Source organism: Myzus persicae, unplaced genomic scaffold, assembly GCF_001856785.1.
Source record: "Myzus persicae strain clone G006 unplaced genomic scaffold, MPER_G0061.0, whole genome shotgun sequence".
Lineage (NCBI taxonomy): Eukaryota > Metazoa > Arthropoda > Insecta > Hemiptera > Aphididae > Myzus > Myzus persicae.
The window spans coordinates 417,635-441,137 of record NW_019102620.1 but is presented as its reverse complement, the minus strand read 5'-3'; the positions used below and the strand labels follow the sequence as shown (position 1 = coordinate 441,137).

The 23,503-nt window shown below is 28.9% G+C and overlaps 1 protein-coding gene across 1 annotated transcript in view; it reads right to left on the bottom strand.

Moving 5' to 3' along the window:
* The window catches only part of LOC111032767 (arrestin homolog), a 42,400-nt gene extending 26,895 nt beyond the window's left edge, over positions 1 to 15,505 (bottom strand). Inside the window, exons 1-5 of the mRNA XM_022313220.1 lie at positions 15,321 to 15,505; positions 11,311 to 11,504; positions 9,905 to 10,083; positions 8,735 to 8,876; positions 2,394 to 2,551 (exon numbers count right to left, since the gene is read on the bottom strand). Of these exons, the coding sequence (XP_022168912.1) occupies positions 2,394 to 2,551; positions 8,735 to 8,876; positions 9,905 to 10,083; positions 11,311 to 11,504; positions 15,321 to 15,429 (782 nt within the window). The 5' untranslated portion in view covers positions 15,430 to 15,505. The remainder of the gene's footprint in view (positions 1 to 2,393; positions 2,552 to 8,734; positions 8,877 to 9,904; positions 10,084 to 11,310; positions 11,505 to 15,320) is intronic.
* Between the last annotated feature and the right edge of the window lie 7,998 nt (positions 15,506 to 23,503).

Below are 23,503 nucleotides of genomic sequence, written 5' to 3'. Positions count from 1 at the left end.
ATTGCAGAAAGGCCGGTGCTTTTATTATTTTTCAAATAACCCTCCCCGCCGTGTGCTTGGATTACCAACATATGCCATCCTTTTCAACATTTAAGCCTTAAGAGTTAAGGGTTTAGTTTCAAAGCTGATGTGACTACACAATTCGTTATTCGACTTCACGCTATTCTGAAAGAATAAGGTTTTATAGTCTTAATATACGAATTTTCGTAGGCCGATCAATTATTGTTCCATAAAATAAGAAAAAAATACGAACTTATTAACTTGACGCACATTATGATATGGCAGGTATACTTATATACTTATAATACAATACATTATGCGTGACTAAACGAGTGAGTACCTACATGGCTATATGTTCAAATTAGCCAGCATCATATCTTATTAACTATATCCACATGACCACATTCCACAACATATAAGGAATAAATAAAATAAATTCGAGTAATATCACTAATGGACACGTCTTATAATGTCATTTGAAGTCTATTTTGAAAGATTGATTTTTAATGTATAAAATAATAGTCAATTTTCATTGAAACGGTGTGAGGGTAGTTTTTTATATAAAAATGATTAATGCAAATGTTGTTTTCTTAAAATAATCAGTTTTTTGTGTACCAAATAGAGTTTGTAATACCTAATATAATATGACGTTAATCAGATAAAATAATAAAATAAAATACATTTTTTTATAATGGCATAATTATATATGATGTCATGTTTCATTTTTATCGACAATTTTTAACAAAATGTTTTTTTTTTCATTAAACTTTTATTACATAAGTAATAGTTAGTTGAGTTCAATCAAGTATTAAAATTACTGACTTCATGTTTATACAATGTGATCGTTCAAACGTATTTTGTTCATATTATTTAATTTTTATCATCAACATTGTTATTTTTTTTTTTTTTGTGATTTTATCAGTAAACTTGAAGTAAGACATGGAACTGTTACAATTTGTAGAGAAATATTCTTATTGGCATGATAACTGATAAAGGCTGGAATTCAAATTAAAAGTTTATAGACATATTTTCAACGAGAGGCAACAAGACACCTTCTCATAAAAATATATTGCACCTAGTACCTACGTGTGGACTACTATGTAGCTATAGTTGAGAGAACATTATTGTCATTATTTCTGTCATCACCTATACCTTAAAATACATATTTTTAATTATCTTTGCTTAGATTTAGGTACCTATAGTAATAAAAATATAACAATAATCAATAATAAGATTATTATATTAATTGACTCATGTACTGTCGACGTATAAAACATAAAACACAAAACGGTATTATTCATAATATTTTAACTAAACAATAGCAAATACGGCTCTCTTCGTGATAAGCTGCAGGTCATTGCTCCAATGCTGGTCATACATTATGATGGACACGCATTGACCGCGGTATATCTTTAATATTACCTATATTATCGAGATAAAAGTATAAAACCATAGGCAACTTTTTTACTGTTGTCGTGTTTAAATTGTTCTTTATTATAATATAATATAGACCGAATAAGTGGTGTCATCATAAACGTTGTCCATAAATCGCAACGTATACGCTGCAACGGAAATTATATACATTTTTTTATTGTCGATTGGACGTATTGGTCTAAAGTGGCCGATAAAAAGAAAAAAAATAGAGAAGAATTTCTCTCTAAATCCCAAATGTTTGCCCCTACAAAATAAATATTATTTATTTTTGTGTTCGGAAACATAAAATATATGAAATAAAAATGACTCGATGTGGAAATCGAAAGAATTATGTTCTGTGGTCAGTGATATAATATACGAACGTCACAATGCCACATTGCAAGATATAATACACAGTTATACAATTATAAACAATAATATATATATTATAATATATAGTTGTAACTATTGAGATACGAATAACGTCTTACTTAAGACAGTGGCTCTTATTTGTGATTTATGTGACAACAGCTATAAAGGACGGGGAAAAATAGCAGTCAAGCAGTCTGTCTTTAAAATAAAATACATACGATACCTAATATAGAATATTTTAATTTATGATTTAGTAATAATATTATGTTTATACATGGCTTTTATTTTATTTTATGTTTTTGTAAATAAAAATGATGTTATTTTTCTTGTTCATATTATATGTATAACCCTTATAGCCAAGGAGCGTACTAAACTGTGTTATAAATTATAATACTTTATTAAACATTCATCGATAAATATGCGTTCGGAAATATAATATACTTGTATAACGGGTCGCATAGACAATCACTACACGTTTTTATGAATCAATAGTGAACTAATGATCCTTTTAACATGATTGATTTATTAGATTTCTGTGAACCCCTAAATTAATTTTTTTTCCATGCAACTCGGCAATATTCCTATATTAATGATATCAGTTTACTCACTGAGTTTCGACGGCAGCTATAGTGGTCCTGCACTGTCCGTTTTGGAATATGACTATGTCCACGATCTGTTGCATAAGCACTTTGATTTTTTTCACCATTTTGTTGCTGCTGTTTCGTATACATAGTGTCACTTGAACGTTTTCGCCATGCGTGTAAACCTGAATTAGAACACAACAAATATATAAATATATAATTATTATTATTATTGTTGTTGGATTATGTCTTACACTCGAACGCGGTTCAACGAACCTAATAATCCTGTATCATAATTTTATATTTAAAATAAGTAGGTACCTACTGATAACAAACTCATATGTACCTATCTGATATTATTGTTTTTTTTTTTAAATGAGCAAAAGAGTCAGACGCTTATGCAGCCAATTATATTATACAGTACGAGATATAATGTTAAGACAATGGTTGTTTATTTTAAACCGACCCATAAGCATAGAATGAACCCCCTCCCCCCCAAGGTGTTTTGTTTAGCATCCACCATAAATTACTTTTTAATGGTTTTTTTGAATATAATATCTTGTGTACCCAAAACATTACAGAATATATAACCAGACACAGAAAAACTTAACGAAAAAATCCGAAATCAAGGTTTTTAAATATTCAGTGGCAACCTATTGGAACGTGCCAGACCTTTTTTTTTAATAAGCTACATATTTTGCCATTTGGTATTGTGGAACCCGGCAGTGTACGTTTAAGCTATCGGTTACAAAAATATAAATAAGGTTTTGATTTTTAGGTTAAAAAAAAGTTGAAAATTTATTTTATTCCTAAAAAAAAAAATCAATAATAAACATCAAAATGTGCTTTTGATGATGGGGAATTTTAAACAAAAAGATATACTTGTGCCTTTGACATTTTTTTACAAACTAATAATACACAATCATAATATTTATAAAAATAGAATTGACAATTATTCAAGCATTTTTTTATTCTATTTCTGCCTAAATGATAGGCAAGACATGTACCTATAAAGGTAGGTCTCAACACTCAACGTTTAAGATGACAGTTGTAATAGAAAATTAAAATAATAAATGCCTAATATTTTAAAGAAGTTTGCATAACATTTCCTAACCCCTGAAATATTAAAATAAAACGTTTTCTCGTAAACTCAGTGTATTGAACGAATCATCCTATTTTGTAATCTTATAAAGCTATACGTATCTCAATATGCTGCTAGTAATGATGATAATATGTAGAGCTAGGATATTGGTGATTTTTTCATTTTTTTTTTGTAAGTGCTTTTTAGTTCTAACCAAAAACTAAATTTGTTTCGTCTTGCAACAGTTTAGAATGTATAATTTTTATTTTGCATTGTTTTTGGATTTTTAAGCTAATTTTTACAAATATTACGTTCATTTTTGAACTTATAGCGACAAAATAAAATAATATTATCGCTGTTATACCCGTTTTCGATGAAACTATTGTCGCCTATCGGTGAATCGAGAAAATTGAAACTATATTAATAAAATAATATTTTAATGTATTTGCTTAATTTACTTCTTAAAACGAATGTTACCTTTTTTTGTACTATACAAAATGAATAAATAATAATTAATACTTCATAATAATATTTATTTTAAAATTAAATTTTTTTCACTCATTTAAGTACATTTTTTGGACATTTTTTAAGTTCATTCTTTAGAGTTTTCAGATAATTTTTGCATTTTTTTTAGTGCATTTATGTGTAGTTCGTAAGTCATTAAAATCCTAGTTCTAATCATATGTCACAACCTGAGAACCCTAAATGTAAGCTATACAACGACGAAGACGACGATATCTAATACGACAGCAGCAACAACAACAACAACAACAACAACAACAACAACAACAACAACGACGACGACGACGACAGCAACAATAACACACCTCTGCCTATAGGTCATCATCGTAATTAATAATAATCATTATGGTACCTGAGCTCGCACAATATGAACCAATTATTAGCCGACGTTAACAGCTATATTTTGTTCTAGCAGTTTTCTCCTGCGCCTATAGGAGGTGTACCTATAACAATCTAACTTGGCGCGAATATCATAATAATAATAATAATAATAATAATAATAATAATATGTCTTATTGTTTTTACCGTACGGACGCAGTATAATTATTATGCTCAATGCAACATTTTAATGACGCAGTGTGCGCGCGCGTGATACGCATTGCTCTAAACATTATTATTAGTATTATATTGTTATTATTGTTAGGTTTATTCCGTGTGCTCGCATTTTATCACCTACCTACACACGTTTGTGCCACCGTTCTCGGTATAAACACAACTGCTGCAGCGCCTATACGGCTATCGGGCCACGCGTATTTCTAAAGAATGGGTAGAATGTGACGGCCGTGAACGTGCTCAGTGTGAAATCTCCACGTTATGGTGTGTACAGAGTGATTCCCCAAGCGTTCTCACCCCCCCCCCCCCCCCGCTAACTTGAAACATTTGAGTCGATTTGACAATGCCTTCACTTATAAACACCACAATATTTTAAAATACTATTCGACGTTGGTATTTACGTATTACCATTTCTGCGGTGATAAGATTTATTATTTTTTTTTCAACCTGACTAAGGAATAATAAGGATATGAGTTCCTATAGTAATGGTTTTACCTAAAGTACATGTAATATCTAAAGTCAAGTGCGTATTAATTGTACACCTGTAAGTACTCATAACATTTTTACAAATTATACATTTTGAATAAATTAAAACTTATCACTAATTAGCGATAAATACAATAAATAATTTTAAATCAACCATCATTTCTAATAATATAAACCTATATTATCAAGAACTATTGTATAATTTGTTCTTAGTACATACCTACTTTCGGTTTCATCACACAGACACTACTCGTCTGTATTTTGATTGATACGCATCAACACATTTTCTAAAACCATCATCTCCTTAAAAATGTATAATATGAAAAAATGGATCTCATTTGAAAAATGAGCGGCAACGCGGCACGAGACGACGGTAAAAAATAAAATCATATTCTGACCGGAATAATAAATACAGCATAATATATTTACTGCAATCGATAAGTGCTATGCAAATATTGTCGGTTCGTTTAGTTATTCCTTCATAACAGTAATGTTAATTAAAAGCGGGTTTTTATAAGCTCATAGATTATTAATAATAAATATATTATAATAAATCGATTATTCAATAACATTATTAATTATAATTTAAAAGGTATGTATTATATAATATTTTTGTCCTGACGTATCTCTCCACTCCACTCATTTGACTTATTTAATTTACTATCTTAATATGGCTAAAACGGTACGTAATATTCAGTATATGGAATAAGATACAATGACAATTCGCCGTTCATTGAAACAACGTTTTTTTCTGGAGGAATTTTACTCATTATCAGTGAATGGATTTTATTGTACAACAAAAACCAAAATGTGTACTTAATTCTTATTGAAATATGTGAAAAAAAATCAAAATATTTAAAGTTTCATTGTGATGGATGACAACTGTATAAATAAGAATAAATAATAATTATTAACAAGCTAAAACAAACGAGAAAAATTCTATCGCTCTACATTAAATAACAATGGGAAACTATATTATATTCTCTAAGATTTGAAAAATTAAAATGACAACGATTTAGTCGTAGAATATTTTTGTATTGGCACTCGAACATTTCAAATTCACCGAAGTCGTCGGGCCATACTTACTTCATCTCAACTGTATCAAAAGATGTACGCTTAAATTCTCAAATTGTTGTAATATTTTTTCACGGAATGTGCAACATATAACTTATCAATCGATTTTAAAACTATTCATTTAAGAAATTATTTTAAGTAAGTACTCCAATGTAGCCTTATTATTTATGATCTTGGCGTACGAAACATGTGCTTGGCCAAAAACGATACGATGTCGACGGATAAAGAAAAAAACAATAATTATAACGATGTCGATGTCACATGGATCGACACACGAGTTGACGACGGTAAACTGAAGCGGAATGTACGACTGCGATGTTAAATGATCGTCGAATGATATTTAGTTTAGATGACGCCTACAACAGCCGTATCGTCAACGTGATATAAACGTTTATTTTTACTTAATAAGACAGTGAACTCTTTTTTTACTCTATATACACTAATGTAAAAAAAATTCTAAAATTCTATGATGTTTCTGATGTCCAAATATTTCCAAAATATTTTTAAAAAATGTATATCCACCTAAATATGTAAAAAAAAATATGTGTGATAAAAATGGAATAATTTAATTTAGAAATGTATTGGATTTATGAAATGTATGAAATTAATTACATCTGATTAAATGCCTAATGTTAATATTTATTGACAAGTTGTAATTACAATAAAATCCATTCTCTGCTTACAATTTAAAGGTTCCTCATTTACTGCCTACCTATTAGTTCAAAATTATGCATCTTACAATTTTCTAAAAAATATTCTGTTTTGGAATATTAAATTGAAATGTTATGTTGTAATACAAAAAATGAGAAAGGATATAAATTCATCATGAAGACGATATAAAAAGATAAGACAAATACATTGTATTCAGAAACCATTAGGAATTAAAAATATATTTTAAAAAACATCAACACTTTTAAGTATAAAGAGTGTTGACTCTTAAAACAATCACCGAGTTAGTTAGTTGTACTCATAGAGTCCTATATCATGTATGAAATAAAAAAATATACAATTTCAGTTATCGTTTTGCGTTCATTGTGAATTGTGATAAATCGATTTCATAGTGTTACGGTCGTGTGCCATTATTATCTTTAGTTTAGTTTTTAACTATTTCGTTGAAAATAAAATGTTACTGATTTACTGTGTTCCTTTTGCTGTAATTCAGAAATAAACAATCGTAGACTTGAAATTTGTACTAAATATTTATATTAGTATTTTCTTAAACATGATACAATTTTAAAACATTTCGAAACTTTTTGAGCTTTTTATAGATTTTTATAGTTTTGACTTTATTTTCAGTTTGTTTAAATTTATGTTGATAAAAAAAGATTTTTTGTAAAATGCTTAAATATGCAATAGAAGATTCCTCAAAAGTAGCTCCACAGCAGTAAAAATATAACTCAAATCCAGTCACAATTTTTTTATAATCTTCTGAAGTTTAAGCTAAACGAAATTCTTAAAAATCACAAATATTCACAAATTGATATGCACCTTGTTGCAAAAATAAAAATACATAATATCTGCAACTTTCAAATTTAAAAAATGTCGAGAACTTAAAACTGTTTTCTATTACATATATTATTATTTTCTATTCTCGCAGAGTTAAATTTTCAAAAATTAAGTCCAACTGTAATATATACCGTGAACTTTGATTAACAAAATAACAGTAATACATAATATAAATGTAATATTAAGTGCATAAACAACTAGGTATCGTTAGAAATAGATGCTGGATACATCTTTCCCTCAGAATTGTTTTTTTCGTATACAACGTTCATGATTATATTCATTGAATTAAAATTTAACATATCAATAATAACAATGACGAGTTACACTAGAAACCTATATATACTATACGGCCAAACGAGATCCTCGGTTTTTATTTTATTGGCGTGTACCAATAGAAATATAATATCCGAAAAAATAATATTAAACATGATTATCTCATAGTGGATGCCACGAAGGCAGCACAACTGCCAAGGGACAACTCATAGGTAGGTATTTTTTATTTTTCATACAACTAGAAGAAACATATTTTCATACTATGCTATGTCTGAAGATGTAATATTTCATATAATATTCTCTAAAATCACATTAAACAAAGAGGTGGAGGATCTAACCTCCCCCACGTTACCCCTTGCATTCAACAGACCACGGACATATGTAATTTGCCCCAAAACCAGGTCAAAAAAAAAAATATACGTAATTTTCACTACATTTAAAAATTAATTTGGGTAATTGGCACCACTTTTTAAGGTTGTTATTGGCGCCGCATATAAAACTAAATAAAAGGGCATTATGTAAATTCACCTCATTAAAATTGTAATTTGAGATACTTTGCAATGATGTATATCGTAGACGTCACAATTTCGGGGCAAATATAAATACCTGAATTATAGCCGTAACGAAAATTCAAACATACGATTGAAATCAGCAGATTTGAGTATAATATAAGCGTCTATCAGCGTCTATACCCCCCCCCCCCCGGTAAGCCACCACTGACTGCAGATCATAATATGCGTACCTCAAAACATTATATTAGTATAATATGGTGTTATATCTCGGTGTCCCGTGTACTTGTACGCGAGGCTGTCATCGTCTGAGCGCATAATCGGGTAGCGTTATTATATTGTAATGATCAGACGGCGTTTGATACCTGTTTGTCGAGTACAGCCTCCAATTCCAGTTGCCCGGGACTGAACATGAAGTCTTTGCGGACGATGGTGCAAGGGTGTCTGCTCAAGGGACGCATGACCGGAGCGAACTGGATTTTGCGGATGCGCATCGCCACGAAACTCCTAGAGTGGAAGATACACGTAAAAAACAATGAAAATAGAGAAACAAACCGCAATAACTACAGTTTCTCTCCGACACGTTCCGACCTCATTTCAATCGGCGAAGGTCGCTAACGAAAAAAAAACAGTCGCGTATCAAAATATAATATATTATGTATAATATCATTATTATCTTGCACCGACGTGTTTTCCGTAGACGTTTATTTTACACTCCGGGTATGAGGTATATCATCATTATCATTGTTGTTTACGACTGTGGTACCAAATCTCTGCGTTCTGGTTATGTACCTACCTATATCTATACATACGTCATTTATTTGCGCATATATAACCTCCACAATCTTGGTGCGGTGTTGGCGTGCAGTTATAGTTGTTGGTGTCGACAGTATTTTTTTTTCTATTTTTCTACGTTTATCTGCGGTACAATAGGAAATACTTTTCAGGTTGACGGTGTGTAGGTACCTACTACGTGAGTGCAACAACTAATATGGTATACCGCAGAAGATTAATATTATTATTCTTTATTTTTCTTTAAACAATAATAATATTAAATATTAAAAACCGTCGGTCTTACTGATTGCGTTTTCCACCTTTATACAATACAAGTTCAGTTTTCGTTTTAAATAATTAGATATAAAAAAAAGTTTGGAATTAATAAAAACTTGCTTCAGTATGTACAGCCACTATAATTGCATTTTCATCAAATTGTACCCTTTAATAGTTTAATACCGCATAAAGTTCTTATTTAATTAAAAAGTTAGTGATACTTGCACTACCTATTTAGTAATCATCATCAAGACGACAGGCTTTGATGCACATTTGATGACAGTCTAAATTTAATTTAAAACGAACATACCTACAAACAATTATTTTCGAGCTGTGCACTACCTTTACTATTTATGTATAAAATGTATTTTTATTCTATATATATTGGGTGCATTAATCGTTAATAATAATAAAAATAATATACGTATCGTGTATGAAGTATGTAAAAAAACTGACGCGATATTAAAACTTAAAAAGGAGATTACTTTGCACGGTTATGGTCGGTTTCAGCCTCTCCGGCGAATATTTTCACATAGTACTGAACACCACATGCGTCGGCTAAATTCGATGTTCCATCTTGCAAAATAACTGATGCCGGTGCGTTCTCAGGAATTTTAAAACGGAACGGCGTCGCGTTGCTCCCTAATTTGGACACTAAACAATCCTATGACAAATCAAAAACAATCAGTCAAATACGTGTTATACTGGACACCTATATACAGATTGTGTTAAGACGGTAATTAGATGTGTGTATAATTATATACAAGATTATATCAAATACATAGGACATAGGTAAATGCTTAATATATTTTTACAAACGAACGTGCCCACATAATTTGTTAATATTATTGTCTATATCAGAGGTATTCAAACTGTGCGTCGCGGCTCCCAGGGGCGTAGCGGGAGTTGTCGAAGGGATCCGTGTAGTGTAGTATAATTGAAAACCAATAAATATTTTTACGAAAAACGTTTACTAATATCATTGAGGCACACCGGTTGGGAAACGTTGAATTGTCTACAACAGTCATTCGCTAAATATGGCTTTAATTTATGGTATATATGTAATACCTATTGTAAATAAATTATAAAATATAAATTACAATCATATAAACATTGATTTTTTTGTCATTTATAATTTCTGAGCCGTCAAAATTTTGTGAAGACTTAAAGGAGCCGTGGGACGAAAAATTTTGAATACCTCTGGTCTATATCATAAGGTGTATGATATAATATATATCCACTTGAGTGCAAAATGTTTGTTTTCATAATGTTAAAAATATACTTGGGTAAAGAAACCGTCTAAAAATTGAAGCGTACGGTCTTTTTATGTGTTTTTGTATGTAACGTATTTATATATTATATACATAAATAGTAAATACATAATTATATATGGAATGGTATTATAGTGTTGTCATTTAATTTAATTATGTTATTTAGCTAGTTTCATTTGAAGAAGCCCTTCATTGATGAAATTACAATTTTGTTTATTAACTACGTTTAACTACTAGAAAAAAAAAAAATAGAAGACAATATTGTTCAATACATTTGGCTATGATATTAAGTAAATAAAATAAATAACAAATACGAATTGTTGATAATCACTTAACTGCCGAACTATTAATAGACAATGGTAAATGATGGGAACAAAATAGCATACGCCGAACATAGTAATAGGTATTACATCCTATCTGTTAACACTTATATGATATTGAGAAATTGTTAAACATTAGAATCCATAGATTTTAACTCGAATATAGTATAAAAATATGATCGTATTAAGTATATTAAATAACAATCTTCCTTAATTTTGTATTTTTTTTGTAGCTAATATACATTGTGTAATATTCTATTTCGTTTGTAACAACTTATTTTCCAATGAAGATATATTTACCTGAATTTTAGTCAACTTGACTGGGTGGTCGTTATCAAGAGGAGGATATATTTGTGCCGACGCCAAGTACATGTCTTTTTGAAAACACAATCCCATCACTTCATCCTCTTTTCGACCGTACCGAAAGCTGCACACTATTTGACCAAAGATTTTGCCGCTTTTCAAATAAGAATTGTCTAACATGACAACGCCATCTATAACATATTACATTATATTGTATGTATTATATAAATAACATAATATTCAAATATTTGTGTATTGGAATAGGTATGTTAATTTATATTTAAGCACCTCAATATAAGGTCCGGTTAAAAAGTATTATTTAATTTAAGTATTTATTCAATAGAAGCAGACGGATGCATTTACATTTTAGTATTTAACTTTGATATTCTATGCAGAAAATATTTTAAAATTTCAATAATCCTACAGCAGTATTTTACAGTCAATTTTTTAAATACATGTATAAAAACAATTTTAAAAATACAATATTAGGTATATGAAAAAAATTAATTTTTATTTTAGTGTGCCTGCCTATACCTATATTCATATATTTTAATATTGATGATTATGGTTGACCTATAAATTACAAGTAAAAAAAAACTTAGTTTTATATTTTTATAACGTCATACTAATATTTTGATTTGAATTATAAAAATAGTTGTAGACTTATTTATCATAGTTCTATTATTTTTGTTTTTGTTTAAACATTGTATGAAAATGTTGTGATATGATTAAATAATATTGTCTAAATCGTCTACGATTTTCTTTAAACTAAAATATATTCTAGATTTCAGTAGATTGTCACAGAGTGAAGCGAGGAATGTATTTTTATTAAGCACTTTAGGCTACCTATATAATACTTGTACTGTTGATCGCTATTTCGAATAATAAACGTATTTAAATAATATAATTGGCTGTAATTGTCTATGTATTTAAAATTACTTCTGTTATAACAGTAGGTACTGATAAATAAATTAAGCACAACTGCAGTTATGAACTTTTACATATCTACAATGATGGACGTTTATCGTCATTTATTCTCTGATATATTTTTTAAAAAAACGGGCTATAGAATATATAGATGGTGCACAAAGTTTGGGAAGAGTAGTTGGGCAGTAGACTGTAGATATTTTGATCTTCAAGTGTGCTCAAACTTGTGGGCTAACAGTACAGTTGAATTATTAACTTTTAAATTGTATTATAATAATAACATTTTTTTATTAGGTATTAAAAACAAAAAGATAAATAATCGGGGTGCGGTGCTTCGTTACTATATAGGTGTAGTACTGTAGTATGTTATTCATACTTCATACGATAAAATTACCATGTCAAGTGTTATTTGACAAAATTGATCAGTTAAGATTTTAAAAGTGTGTGGATTTAGCAATTGATTTGTTTAGTTGAATAGTCGGATACTTGGATTAATATTTTAATAAAGTTTCAGGTATTGATATATTGGTATAGAATTAAAAATATATTTATCAAAATTAAAATTTGTAATGCTTATAGAACATATTATTAGAGTCAATTATTTATTTTCTGATCATAATTTAGTTTGAACTTAGAAATTTAAATTACTTATTTCATAAAATACTGAACGGAAAAAATAACACACTGTTGACATTCCAGACAATAATAGGTTTATACTTACAAGTTGCAACCTACTACTTAGATTTTAAAATTGGATGATGGTTAAAATTATTCGTTAAAATTATAACACGTGGCTATAAATCACTACAGTTCATAATGCGTGAAAACTCAAGTCTATACAAAATTATCAATAATTATTGAGTGCCAAACATATTTCTCGAACCCTCAGTGACTCGCTACCTACCTAGAAAGTTTTATGGTGAGGGGGGAATTCTTTTTCATCCCTGAAGCACTTCTGCTATTCTACCCCACCATAATAAAATACACAATATGTATATATATAAACATTAAATATATAATATGTTATTATAAATATATAAATTACTAAGTATTAAGTAGAGTATTAAAGCGTTATAATAAGTGTAAGGAAATTGTAAATACATTATTAGGTAATATATCTTATGTAAAAAATAATTCATTATTTGTGTTATTATGATACAAAATTGTTTTAGTGCAATATTTATCAAGAAGTATAAAACTACTAATTTAATGAGAAACAAAATATAAATTGAAGTTGTTAAACAAAATCTAATATTGGCGAATTTGTTAGTTATATTTCATAAGTAATTTTCGTTAATGCACAACAATGCAAATTTACATGAGTGTAACTACCACTTTCCCCATTATCAAGTGCAACCATATTTTCAATCTACAGCATACTAGCGTAAATAAAAGTAAATAGTAAATTGATGGACTATTATAATGCAAAATTGAGCGTTTGATAAAAAAAAATGTCTAAATTATTTGTATTTTAACTATAAGAAAATGAGTTACTCATACTAAAATTATTAAAACATCGTAACCCAAATGTAAAATAAAAAACACATCATTATCTTAAAACCTTTTGCTGAGTTGTTCCATTCAGAATCTTAAAGTTAAACATTCTATAGTCGCTATAGTTAATATATTTTATGGTTCAATGCTTAGCATATTATGATAATAACTAATTTTATATACAAATATATTACATTGATAAATTCAATAATAATAATATTCACTGTCGACTTATAAGGTAACAATATTACAGTATTTTAAAATTAAATGCTTTTAAGTCTTAGTTCACTTGGCAAGTATAATATAAATAAAATCGAGTGACTGTACATGTAGCATTCAAAAGAAAATACAAATTTAATAAGCAATGAAAAATTACTATTAAAATTACTAAAATTACCTATTATAGTAACGTACCTATAAGTATTAATCAAATGTCTCAAATGCACAATTGGTTTTATGAACGGATAAGTCGTGTAAGTTGCGATGAATTAATTATTTTATCACGCGTTCGTGTTGATTTAAGTGTGATGATAGTTGTAATAGTATGACAAAGTAACTGTTATGTAAGTATCTTAAATGTTTCGTGTTTAAATTATTTTATTGACATACATAAAGAGTAATTTATTAATATTGTTTCAAATCATATTATGTTCATTGTTCATTACATCATATAATATAGTAAATAAATACTATGTTTAGTGAGTTACAAATATTTTTTTTAAACTAAAAATAAATCTAATTCAAATACCATTGATAAATATAATTTTTTGGTAGTTTTACAGGAATATAATATTATGTATAGGATGATTCACTAAGTATTCTCACCCTAATATTTCTCTTTCATCATGAACTCAATGAAATGTTGATTTTTGGACTTTTATTCATTGTAAATTAGGTATTATTTATGAACTATGGATATGATTTATTTGAAAACATTTATTTACCTACATAAATCGAAAATCAAACGAGTATTGTCTGTATTTCTGCGTAGGTAATTATATTTTGAGACTCAAATACTATATATATATGTGCAATATTTGACACAATAGTACATGATAATAGATTTAAAACATTTCGATACTGTGATGCTTTGAAAATTATTGTAATTACTATTAATTTGTTAAAATTGTACAATTTATAGAAAATTTCAAAGTATAACAAGTATAAGCAGGCACTAAACTTATGATGCTATATCGATTTTACATTTTATTTACAGCCATTATTTAGAGGAATATTATTCTTATTAAGTTCCTAAAGCTTAATGACTCTGCTAAAGTAGGTGCTCAGTTGAGTTTATATTTTGACTCTTAAGAATATTCAATAAAATAATTTGGTAAACATTTTACAATAAAAAAGAGACATCCTCGTTTATATCAGAAGATATTTCTGAAATGGTAAAAAAAAATGTTAGTACCTAGCAATCTTTTTGAAAATATAGTGTTTATGTTTACTTGAAAATTCCAAAACATTTAAAATTTACAAATCAATTATACAAGGATAATAGCAAGGGGACGAGGAACGAGCATGCTGATGAAAATTCCATATTCAATACTCGGGAAACGTGTATAATGTGTGTACAAACTTACCGACCGGGTCGATGAATGTTATATGATCAACGATGTTACGTTTGCTCAAGTACAGAATTATTTTGCCATCAGGCGAGGATTTTTTGAAAACGTTAAAATTCAACACCATTATTACCGATGTTCGGTGGACTAATTGCACTGCAAGACGAAAGAACGACTTCTAAAATGCGACTAAAGGGTTAAAATATAATAAATGTGATCAGGTGTGTCTTAAACGACGCTATTAAGGTTTCACCGTACATTCGAGTTAAGCTCGTTAAGTAATGTATATATTATATTGTTGTTATTAAATTAAATTTAAAACCAAACCATAGGTAAGGTAGGTAGGTACCTACGTCACTGTTTTAATTTTCAATGCCAAAGGAAACCCTGTTTTTGGACATTAAAAAAACACTCATAAATATATATATATATACACACCTAAATACATGCAGTACGTGTACATGGGATGCATATACCATATTGCGTGTTTCACATTAGATGTAGACGCGCGCCTATGTTTTTGTTGGCATCATGTGCCATGTGGATTGCGGAAGTTGCGCAACTGCAACGGACATTAAATAAAAATTTAATTAAATACATTGCAATATATGAAGTGTCATTATTTCGTACACCCATATAATATACTTTTGAAAAGGCTGACGAGGGTTCTATGTAGGATGTCACGCCATCACACAGATGTTACACAACCTCAGATATCATACAAAATTGATTATTTGTATACTGATCGTGCGGAAACCGTATAAACGTATATACTCAGCTTTACATTGATTGAACGATTCGAACGTTGGGAAATGAGCACAAAAGTATTTTAAATTTCGAGTTTACTTTAAAATATTTTATTATCATCAGTATACCTAACCAGTAAATATTGAATACACTTAAACGAATTCTATGTGCAGAGTAAATATAGGCTGCGGGAACAATGTACATTGTAAACTTATACATAATATTGTCGAAACATAATAGTATAATACAGTGATAAAACCAAAAACAAAAACTTTTTTTAGAAATGTAACAAATATATATACAAAATATTTTGTCGATTAGTAATAATTATAAAGTCGATACTAATGTAGATTCTAATAATGCCCCGAAATTAAAAGCAAATTAAAGATTATAATTTTTATTCCTATTATTATATTCATCGATCAACAAAATCTCTTTTCTGTTGACGTATTAAATTATCGTATTCGATTCTGAATTATTGTTTCATTTATTTCGTATATTAATATTATATAAATATATATCAAATATATTAATCTGCTATGTAATAAAGTAATTAAGTACTAATACGTATTTTAAATTTTCTGTTATCAAAGAAAAGGGAATAGAGATCTTTTTCAAATGTAATATTTAATTATGTCAGGTTTATGGAGTTGTCATCATTATTGTCTTGTCCCATATACATTAATTAATGGTCTTTGGCCTCTGCGCCAAACAGTGTTTTATTATTAATTATATACGAGTATTTTCCATGGTTTTAAAATTAAATGGCTTTATATTGCATTAAAAAAACGATTCAGAACATTTAAAAACATAATAAAGGATTTAAGTCACGAAAACCATTTTGACTTACTTGATTGTGTTTGGCTGTTTTTCGAACTTAATTGATTATATATAATTAAAATTTAATAGTTTGGAAATATTATTATAATTATATTATACTTATCTACACCTTTTGAATTTTTTGAACTGAATTCGCAGAACAACAACAATATTGTTATGACAAAATTAAAATAGTGAAACATGGACAAATTAAATGTCAACAATAAAATATTTTATCAAACATAATAAACTATATATATCAGGGGCTGGTGCGATTTACACAATACAAAATGGATGCATTAATATGTGAAACCACCAAAAAATGTATTTTTCTAAGTATATACGTTTAACCAACAAATATATCAACGTTATTTTTCCTATAAAGTCCGTGTACAGGACTCATCGATTTAGTCAACTTTTAGTTAGGTCTGCAAAGAAGGATAAAATAGTTGCAGTTTCGCGGTAACGATGTCTGACGCTCGGGTTACTCGGTTAACGGTTGCTCGGGAATATCAAGAAACTCGTGTACACTGTACTTATGTGCTTTGAACAGAATCTCGTGAATAGCTTCAATGTAATCGTTTACAAGCTTATGTCCCTCTCCGTCTCCGCAAAGGGATGAAATAAAACGAATTTGAATCAGATTAATTACACTCACATCCGTTTGATTTATGTTTTCGAAGCGTAAAAGTGAGTACTAAATGAGTACCTAAATTAATTAATAAATGCACCCCCGAATTCTATTGTTTTTCTTTTTTTTAATACACTTCACCTCTTGACTCTTATTATATAATAGTATATAACGTATGAGATTTGTTGTGTGTTTATTACATTAAATCTAAAGTAATATTTTTTGGGTGATTTGTTTTTTATACCTCGTCAACTAATCGTTATTTATGCCCCTATTAGCTATTCGAGTTACTGCACACTTTTTTTGAGTGCAAGTAAATTTAGAATTTGTAGCATTGATTTTATACAGAGGGTGCAATTGTTGTGAACTGTAATATAAAGGGAACACACCTTATTTAATGACATTAAGTTTAGATGCGACCATACTGGGAAAACTTGATATTAATAAAATTAAAAAATGAAGAGGTTACCGCTCAGCTGTATAGTATATTATTATCGAGTAATATACTTATCGTCATTGAGTAAATCAGTGTAATATGTGTGTGTTGAATTTTTATTTAATGATCAATAACCACATACTAAGAACTATTCTGGTCGAAGAAGATGGTCTATCAATCTATATAACTAAGTAAATTTTATGATATGATTTTGAAATTACTATTAAAATAATTTATTTTACTATTATATTGTCTATTAGTAGGTACCTAAATACCTAATACGACTTACGGTACCAAAACGACTAAAATTTTTTTTTTTAATGCTTAAAATATTACACGTATTATACTATTGTAATGGTACACTAGTTGGTACCTATATATCTGTATAATTTATTATTGTTATTAACTTTTGATTCAATACCGCCTTAGCTAAGAATAGTATTTATTCACGTTTTAACGGTAGTTTTGCAATAATTTAACATTTATCTAAATGTTTTAAAAATTTTACATTAAATATTGTATATAAAATATTATAATATGCGCAAAAGTTTCAAATACCCTTGAATAGTATTCTCGAGTTCAGACAAAATAATTTAAAATGTTATTCTTCGTTTAAATACCTATCCGATTTCGTACATATTTAAAATTACAATGTCTGTAAAAAAGGGCTTAAGTCTGTCTTCTTAAGAATTTGCTATCGTATTTTATACATTTTTTGGTTTGAGGATAAATAGTTTGTCAGGGACCTTGTATTAGTATACATTTTATTTATTCGATTTTGTAAAAAAACCTGGTTTCGCATACCTAATAACTCTCGTTTTCCCCTAATTTGAAGTTTATTTTTTATTTTTTTCAATTATTAAGAAAAGTACTTGGCATTTTAATTTTCAACTCCCAACAGTACCAATTATATTCACTTTCTTATCGAAAAACATGATATTAAAGTTGTGCATCGAAGCATTTTCCGAACATTTTCTCTACTGTAAATCTGATACACGCATCATTATAAAATCAATACATTCATCGCTCCTTCAGAACCAAGAAAAAGTATAATAATATATTGTTCTAATCCTCATAAATATCGGTAAAGAATGTGGCAATAAGCACTGTGTCTTCAACAAATACTTACTGAAAGAACTTCCCATTTCATGAATTTGATCGTTTCACGTTGAGTGTGTAACATTTACACACAATAAAATATATCGTAGTCATTCTAAAGCTATTTGTTTTGCAGATTGATCGATGGATTTATATTTGTGTAAAATAAACCGTAGCAAAATAAAAAAATGTTGTGCGCCTATAATATTATTACAATATATATATATACATTTTACATTGAAGAATCGATTATCCATACATAAGCCTAATATTTTTTTTTTTTTGCTTTATTGAGATTTCTTGTCTAATATATAATAATTAATGACATATTAATAAATGTCATAATATAATCTTATATCATCTACAAATACGAATGTGAAAATGAAAATCTTTGGTGCCAATGATCTCGTGGGGTTTTTTAAGTGATAGAGTATATCGCGGAGAAGGTATTTTTTTCAACCCCCAAATAGTTAGCTAAATGGTAGCTGGCACGTGCATTTTTTTCAGCACACAGTTACATACTACACTAACTACTAGGTATTATAATATTCGTAGAAATCATAGTTAATAATATAAGAATGGACAGGCCATATTAATACATGGAACGCAGTGGGTAGCAGTCTTTTAGGTTAAAGAGATGAAGGCGGTCTCTCACTTCCGCAAAGAGTCAACGTCGGGCAAGACTGTCAATAATTTATAAACATTAAATTATATCTTGAACTATTAACAGGTTGGGATCCAACACATCCAGTGTCCATCCAGGACTCCCTCCTCATATTTTTTTCAACATAAAATATGAAAATTCCATATTTGCATCATATTATGGTTTTATTGCGCACGTAGCGTAGATTATACATTTTCTAATAAACTCAAAAACTATTAACTCTGAAAAGTGAAATCCATATTTATAAAAACACACATTATAATCCATTCTGTAAGGATTTTCATCAGTCATCAGTCATGACTCATGACGCATATGGTGGAAAGACGGTTAGGTACATATTACCATGGAATATCGCCATTGGCTATTATTACTATACTACATAGTATTATGTGACACGTTTGCATTTTGCAAGGGTTGCTTAACTTAAATGTTTACAGTCATCGATTCTCATATCTTTTAATCGTAAAATTATACTAAGCAGGTATTATACTATTATATAGTACCTATACATAGGTATATATTTTTCTTCCTAAGCCACACCTTGACCAACAGTGTAGCTGATGATTTACCATCGTAAAAAAATAAAAATAAAGTAGGTAAGTACCTGCAATTAATTTATGTTAAATACATAGGTACATATTATATACCTTTATTTACTGTCCTTTGTCGTTTAATTTTCTGTTGTTTCCAATTTGTTTTCGTTGAAGATCTAACTATTTGTTCAAGATTTTTTCAAACACTCGTACCTATCTCAAGTCTTTAATTTAAAAAATTTACATTGATTTAGTCATATAGACAAACGTCGGTTACTAATTTCAAATTTCATACACAGATTTTAAGGGAACAAAAACGAGCCACTCCTTTATTATGGGCAGAACGGTCTGCCTTTAAATATATATCGTTTAAGATTTAAATCCGAAAGTACTAATGTTTCTCATCTCCCTCACTTGAATCAAGTGGCTCATAATATTGAGTATTGTTTATGATGGTTACTTTTATAAGTTGTATTGTTTACTCATATCTTTATAGTATACACGTATGTTTATTCATATATTAACATATTTTGTTATTACATCGTTCTAAGGTTTGAAATTAATTTTTGGACAGATACGATATTTAGGGTCGACGCATCGACGGCGTTGTATACCTTGTACAGCCTTCACGACGAGAAGAAAAAACATGAGATCCCGGTGAAACGGTTGATTGTGTTTTCCAATACTTGTATTAAATAGTTCTTATAGTGTCCTAGAAAGTCTTAAACTGATGCTGGCCTTCGGGGACATCTCGTGTATTTGTAACCATTCGCCGCAATTGCTCGGCGTTAAAAGCGCGCCCGCAGGGTAATCTCCTGCCCAGGAAGATCACATTATTTTTTATCATTACTCGATATGAAAAGATCATATCACCTAATACACAATAGGGTCGCATATTTCAATAGGTACCTAATGTACTAGATTAGGAACTGTGAACAAAACGAATATAAAATACTTAAAGCCCGTCCGCAGTATTGGGTTGGTAAAATGTCTATGGACATTATAGTTTAACATTATAATTTTAAACCATGTACAATTGAACAGACACAATCGTTATATTATTTCAATCGAGAAAATTGTGAAAAAAAAATTAATATGACGATCCGTGTTTCTTTATCTAATGTATAGTTTATGTGGAGTCTGTGGTTACCGGTTATAGTGTGCCATTTGAGTAATATAACAAATTCCACAGAGACAAACAGTTTAGATCAGATTTATATTTTTACTATTTTTTTTTTCTTTAAAACTTTTTTTTTTGATGAATATTTTTTATTTGCTTTTTGTTCATCGTTATTTGTAAGCAATCATTATAATCAGCAGTGACTCATATTTTTTTACTATCTCTTATTTTTGTACCATTGAGGTTTAACAGACAACTTATTGTATGAAACGAAGAATAAATAATAGTTTGCATAATTGGAAAATAGGGTACCTAAATACAACACTAAAAATTCAATGAATGTATTGATTTTACAATAGTGTGTTATTTTTGTACGTGTACACTAAATTTTATAGTAATTTTTGTACTAGCTATATGGATAACAATTGATAATCTTAGACATGCTGTTCTTCGGTAAGTTTTTATTGACTTAATATTAATAACAACAAATATTTATGATATAAATACGAGTATATCAATATATAAGATCTATATTTTAATTATTTTTTTATTTTTATTTTTTTAAACTGCTTAAACAATTAATTCAACCTACTACTAATTACTAATATAAAAGTAGCCATATACTAATATAGATACCCAATAAAATAGAAATATAAAATATACATATCCATAGTACTACTAATAGTAGGTACCTATAATATTGACCGACAGACTGAGCGTCTCCGCTCTCAGAATCGTTTTTCGTTATGATTTATCATGGCGCTTAAATTTAACACCCACAAAGTACTGAAAAACTCGGTGTTTAATTTATTACAAAATGTCTTGTTGATTAAGAAGGGTACTCTTATATTTTTTTTTTTAATAAGGTCTCCTCGCGCTTCCTCAGGTCACCATCCAATTCAAGCATTGAATTTACAGTGAACTAATCAATGACGTGGTCACACCGTGCTCGACACCTTTAGGTTACAGCTATGCGGTTTACTTACTTACCCACTTTTTTATTATGTTAATGATATATATATTTTTTTTAATGCATGTATAATAATAATGTAGCTAACCATATTTTGAATACAATTATTTATGCAATTCATTTTTTTTTAATTTAATTTTTAAAGGTCTTTTTGTGCTAAGAAATCAGTAGTACGATTATGCTTTGGCATCCCCTACCTATAATAATTTATGAATAACATAATTTTAGCTTACAGTTGTGCAAGGTGCGTCTATATACTTATATGTAGTACCTACCTATTATAATAGGTATGCAATTACGGTTTTGTCTAATTATAGTTAATTTATAACAGAGGCAATTTTTATGTTGGAGCTCTCAAGTGGATGATGTAATAATAATAAATAACGACTTCACAGTACTGCACTGCTGTTTTCTAATTTCCACCGACAGCGGCGTTAACCATTTCTCTAAATGAGTTCTGTTTAGAACTGTCATTACTTGCAAGAGGATCTGATTGATATGGTCATGTGGGCTAGTGCGTTGAATTTAACGTTTAACATTTCTAAATGTCGTACAATGACACTTCGGAGGGTCAATAATCCACTAGTCATCTTGACTTGCATTAACGGAGTAAACCTCCTGGCGGTGGCACGGTACAATGCAGTTGAGGACATCTGTATCACTTTTGATCAAAGGCTGAGTTTCCAGAGTGATATTGATTGGACTGCTTGTAAAGCCTTTCATACTGTTGGGCTTTGTTAAGCACGCTGCAGTATGCACGAGATTGAAATATTCTACGTCACTTATGTTATTGGCATTGTTCGTTACTTCACTCTATATTTTATGGAATTACTGTCTATTATTATTTGGCAATAGTTAGATATCTGTAACTTAAATATTTGGAACGTGAATCTCTAAAATTGGTGATATTATCATCATATTATATTACTCAGACATATATATATATAATATATTAATTGGCCATACTTTCTTTTTGTTTTGATTACGTTAACACACTGAAGACGTTTATCGCATCTGTACAAGTAAAATTGTAAGTGCTTAATACTTGTTTTACACGATTAATCAATAATCTGTTTAGCCTTACAACATGCAATATTTTTGATATTTTTTTAATGAACAGGGATAACAGGCTTTTTTAATAGTATAACCCAAACTAAGTAATACCTAAATAATTGTTCAAATC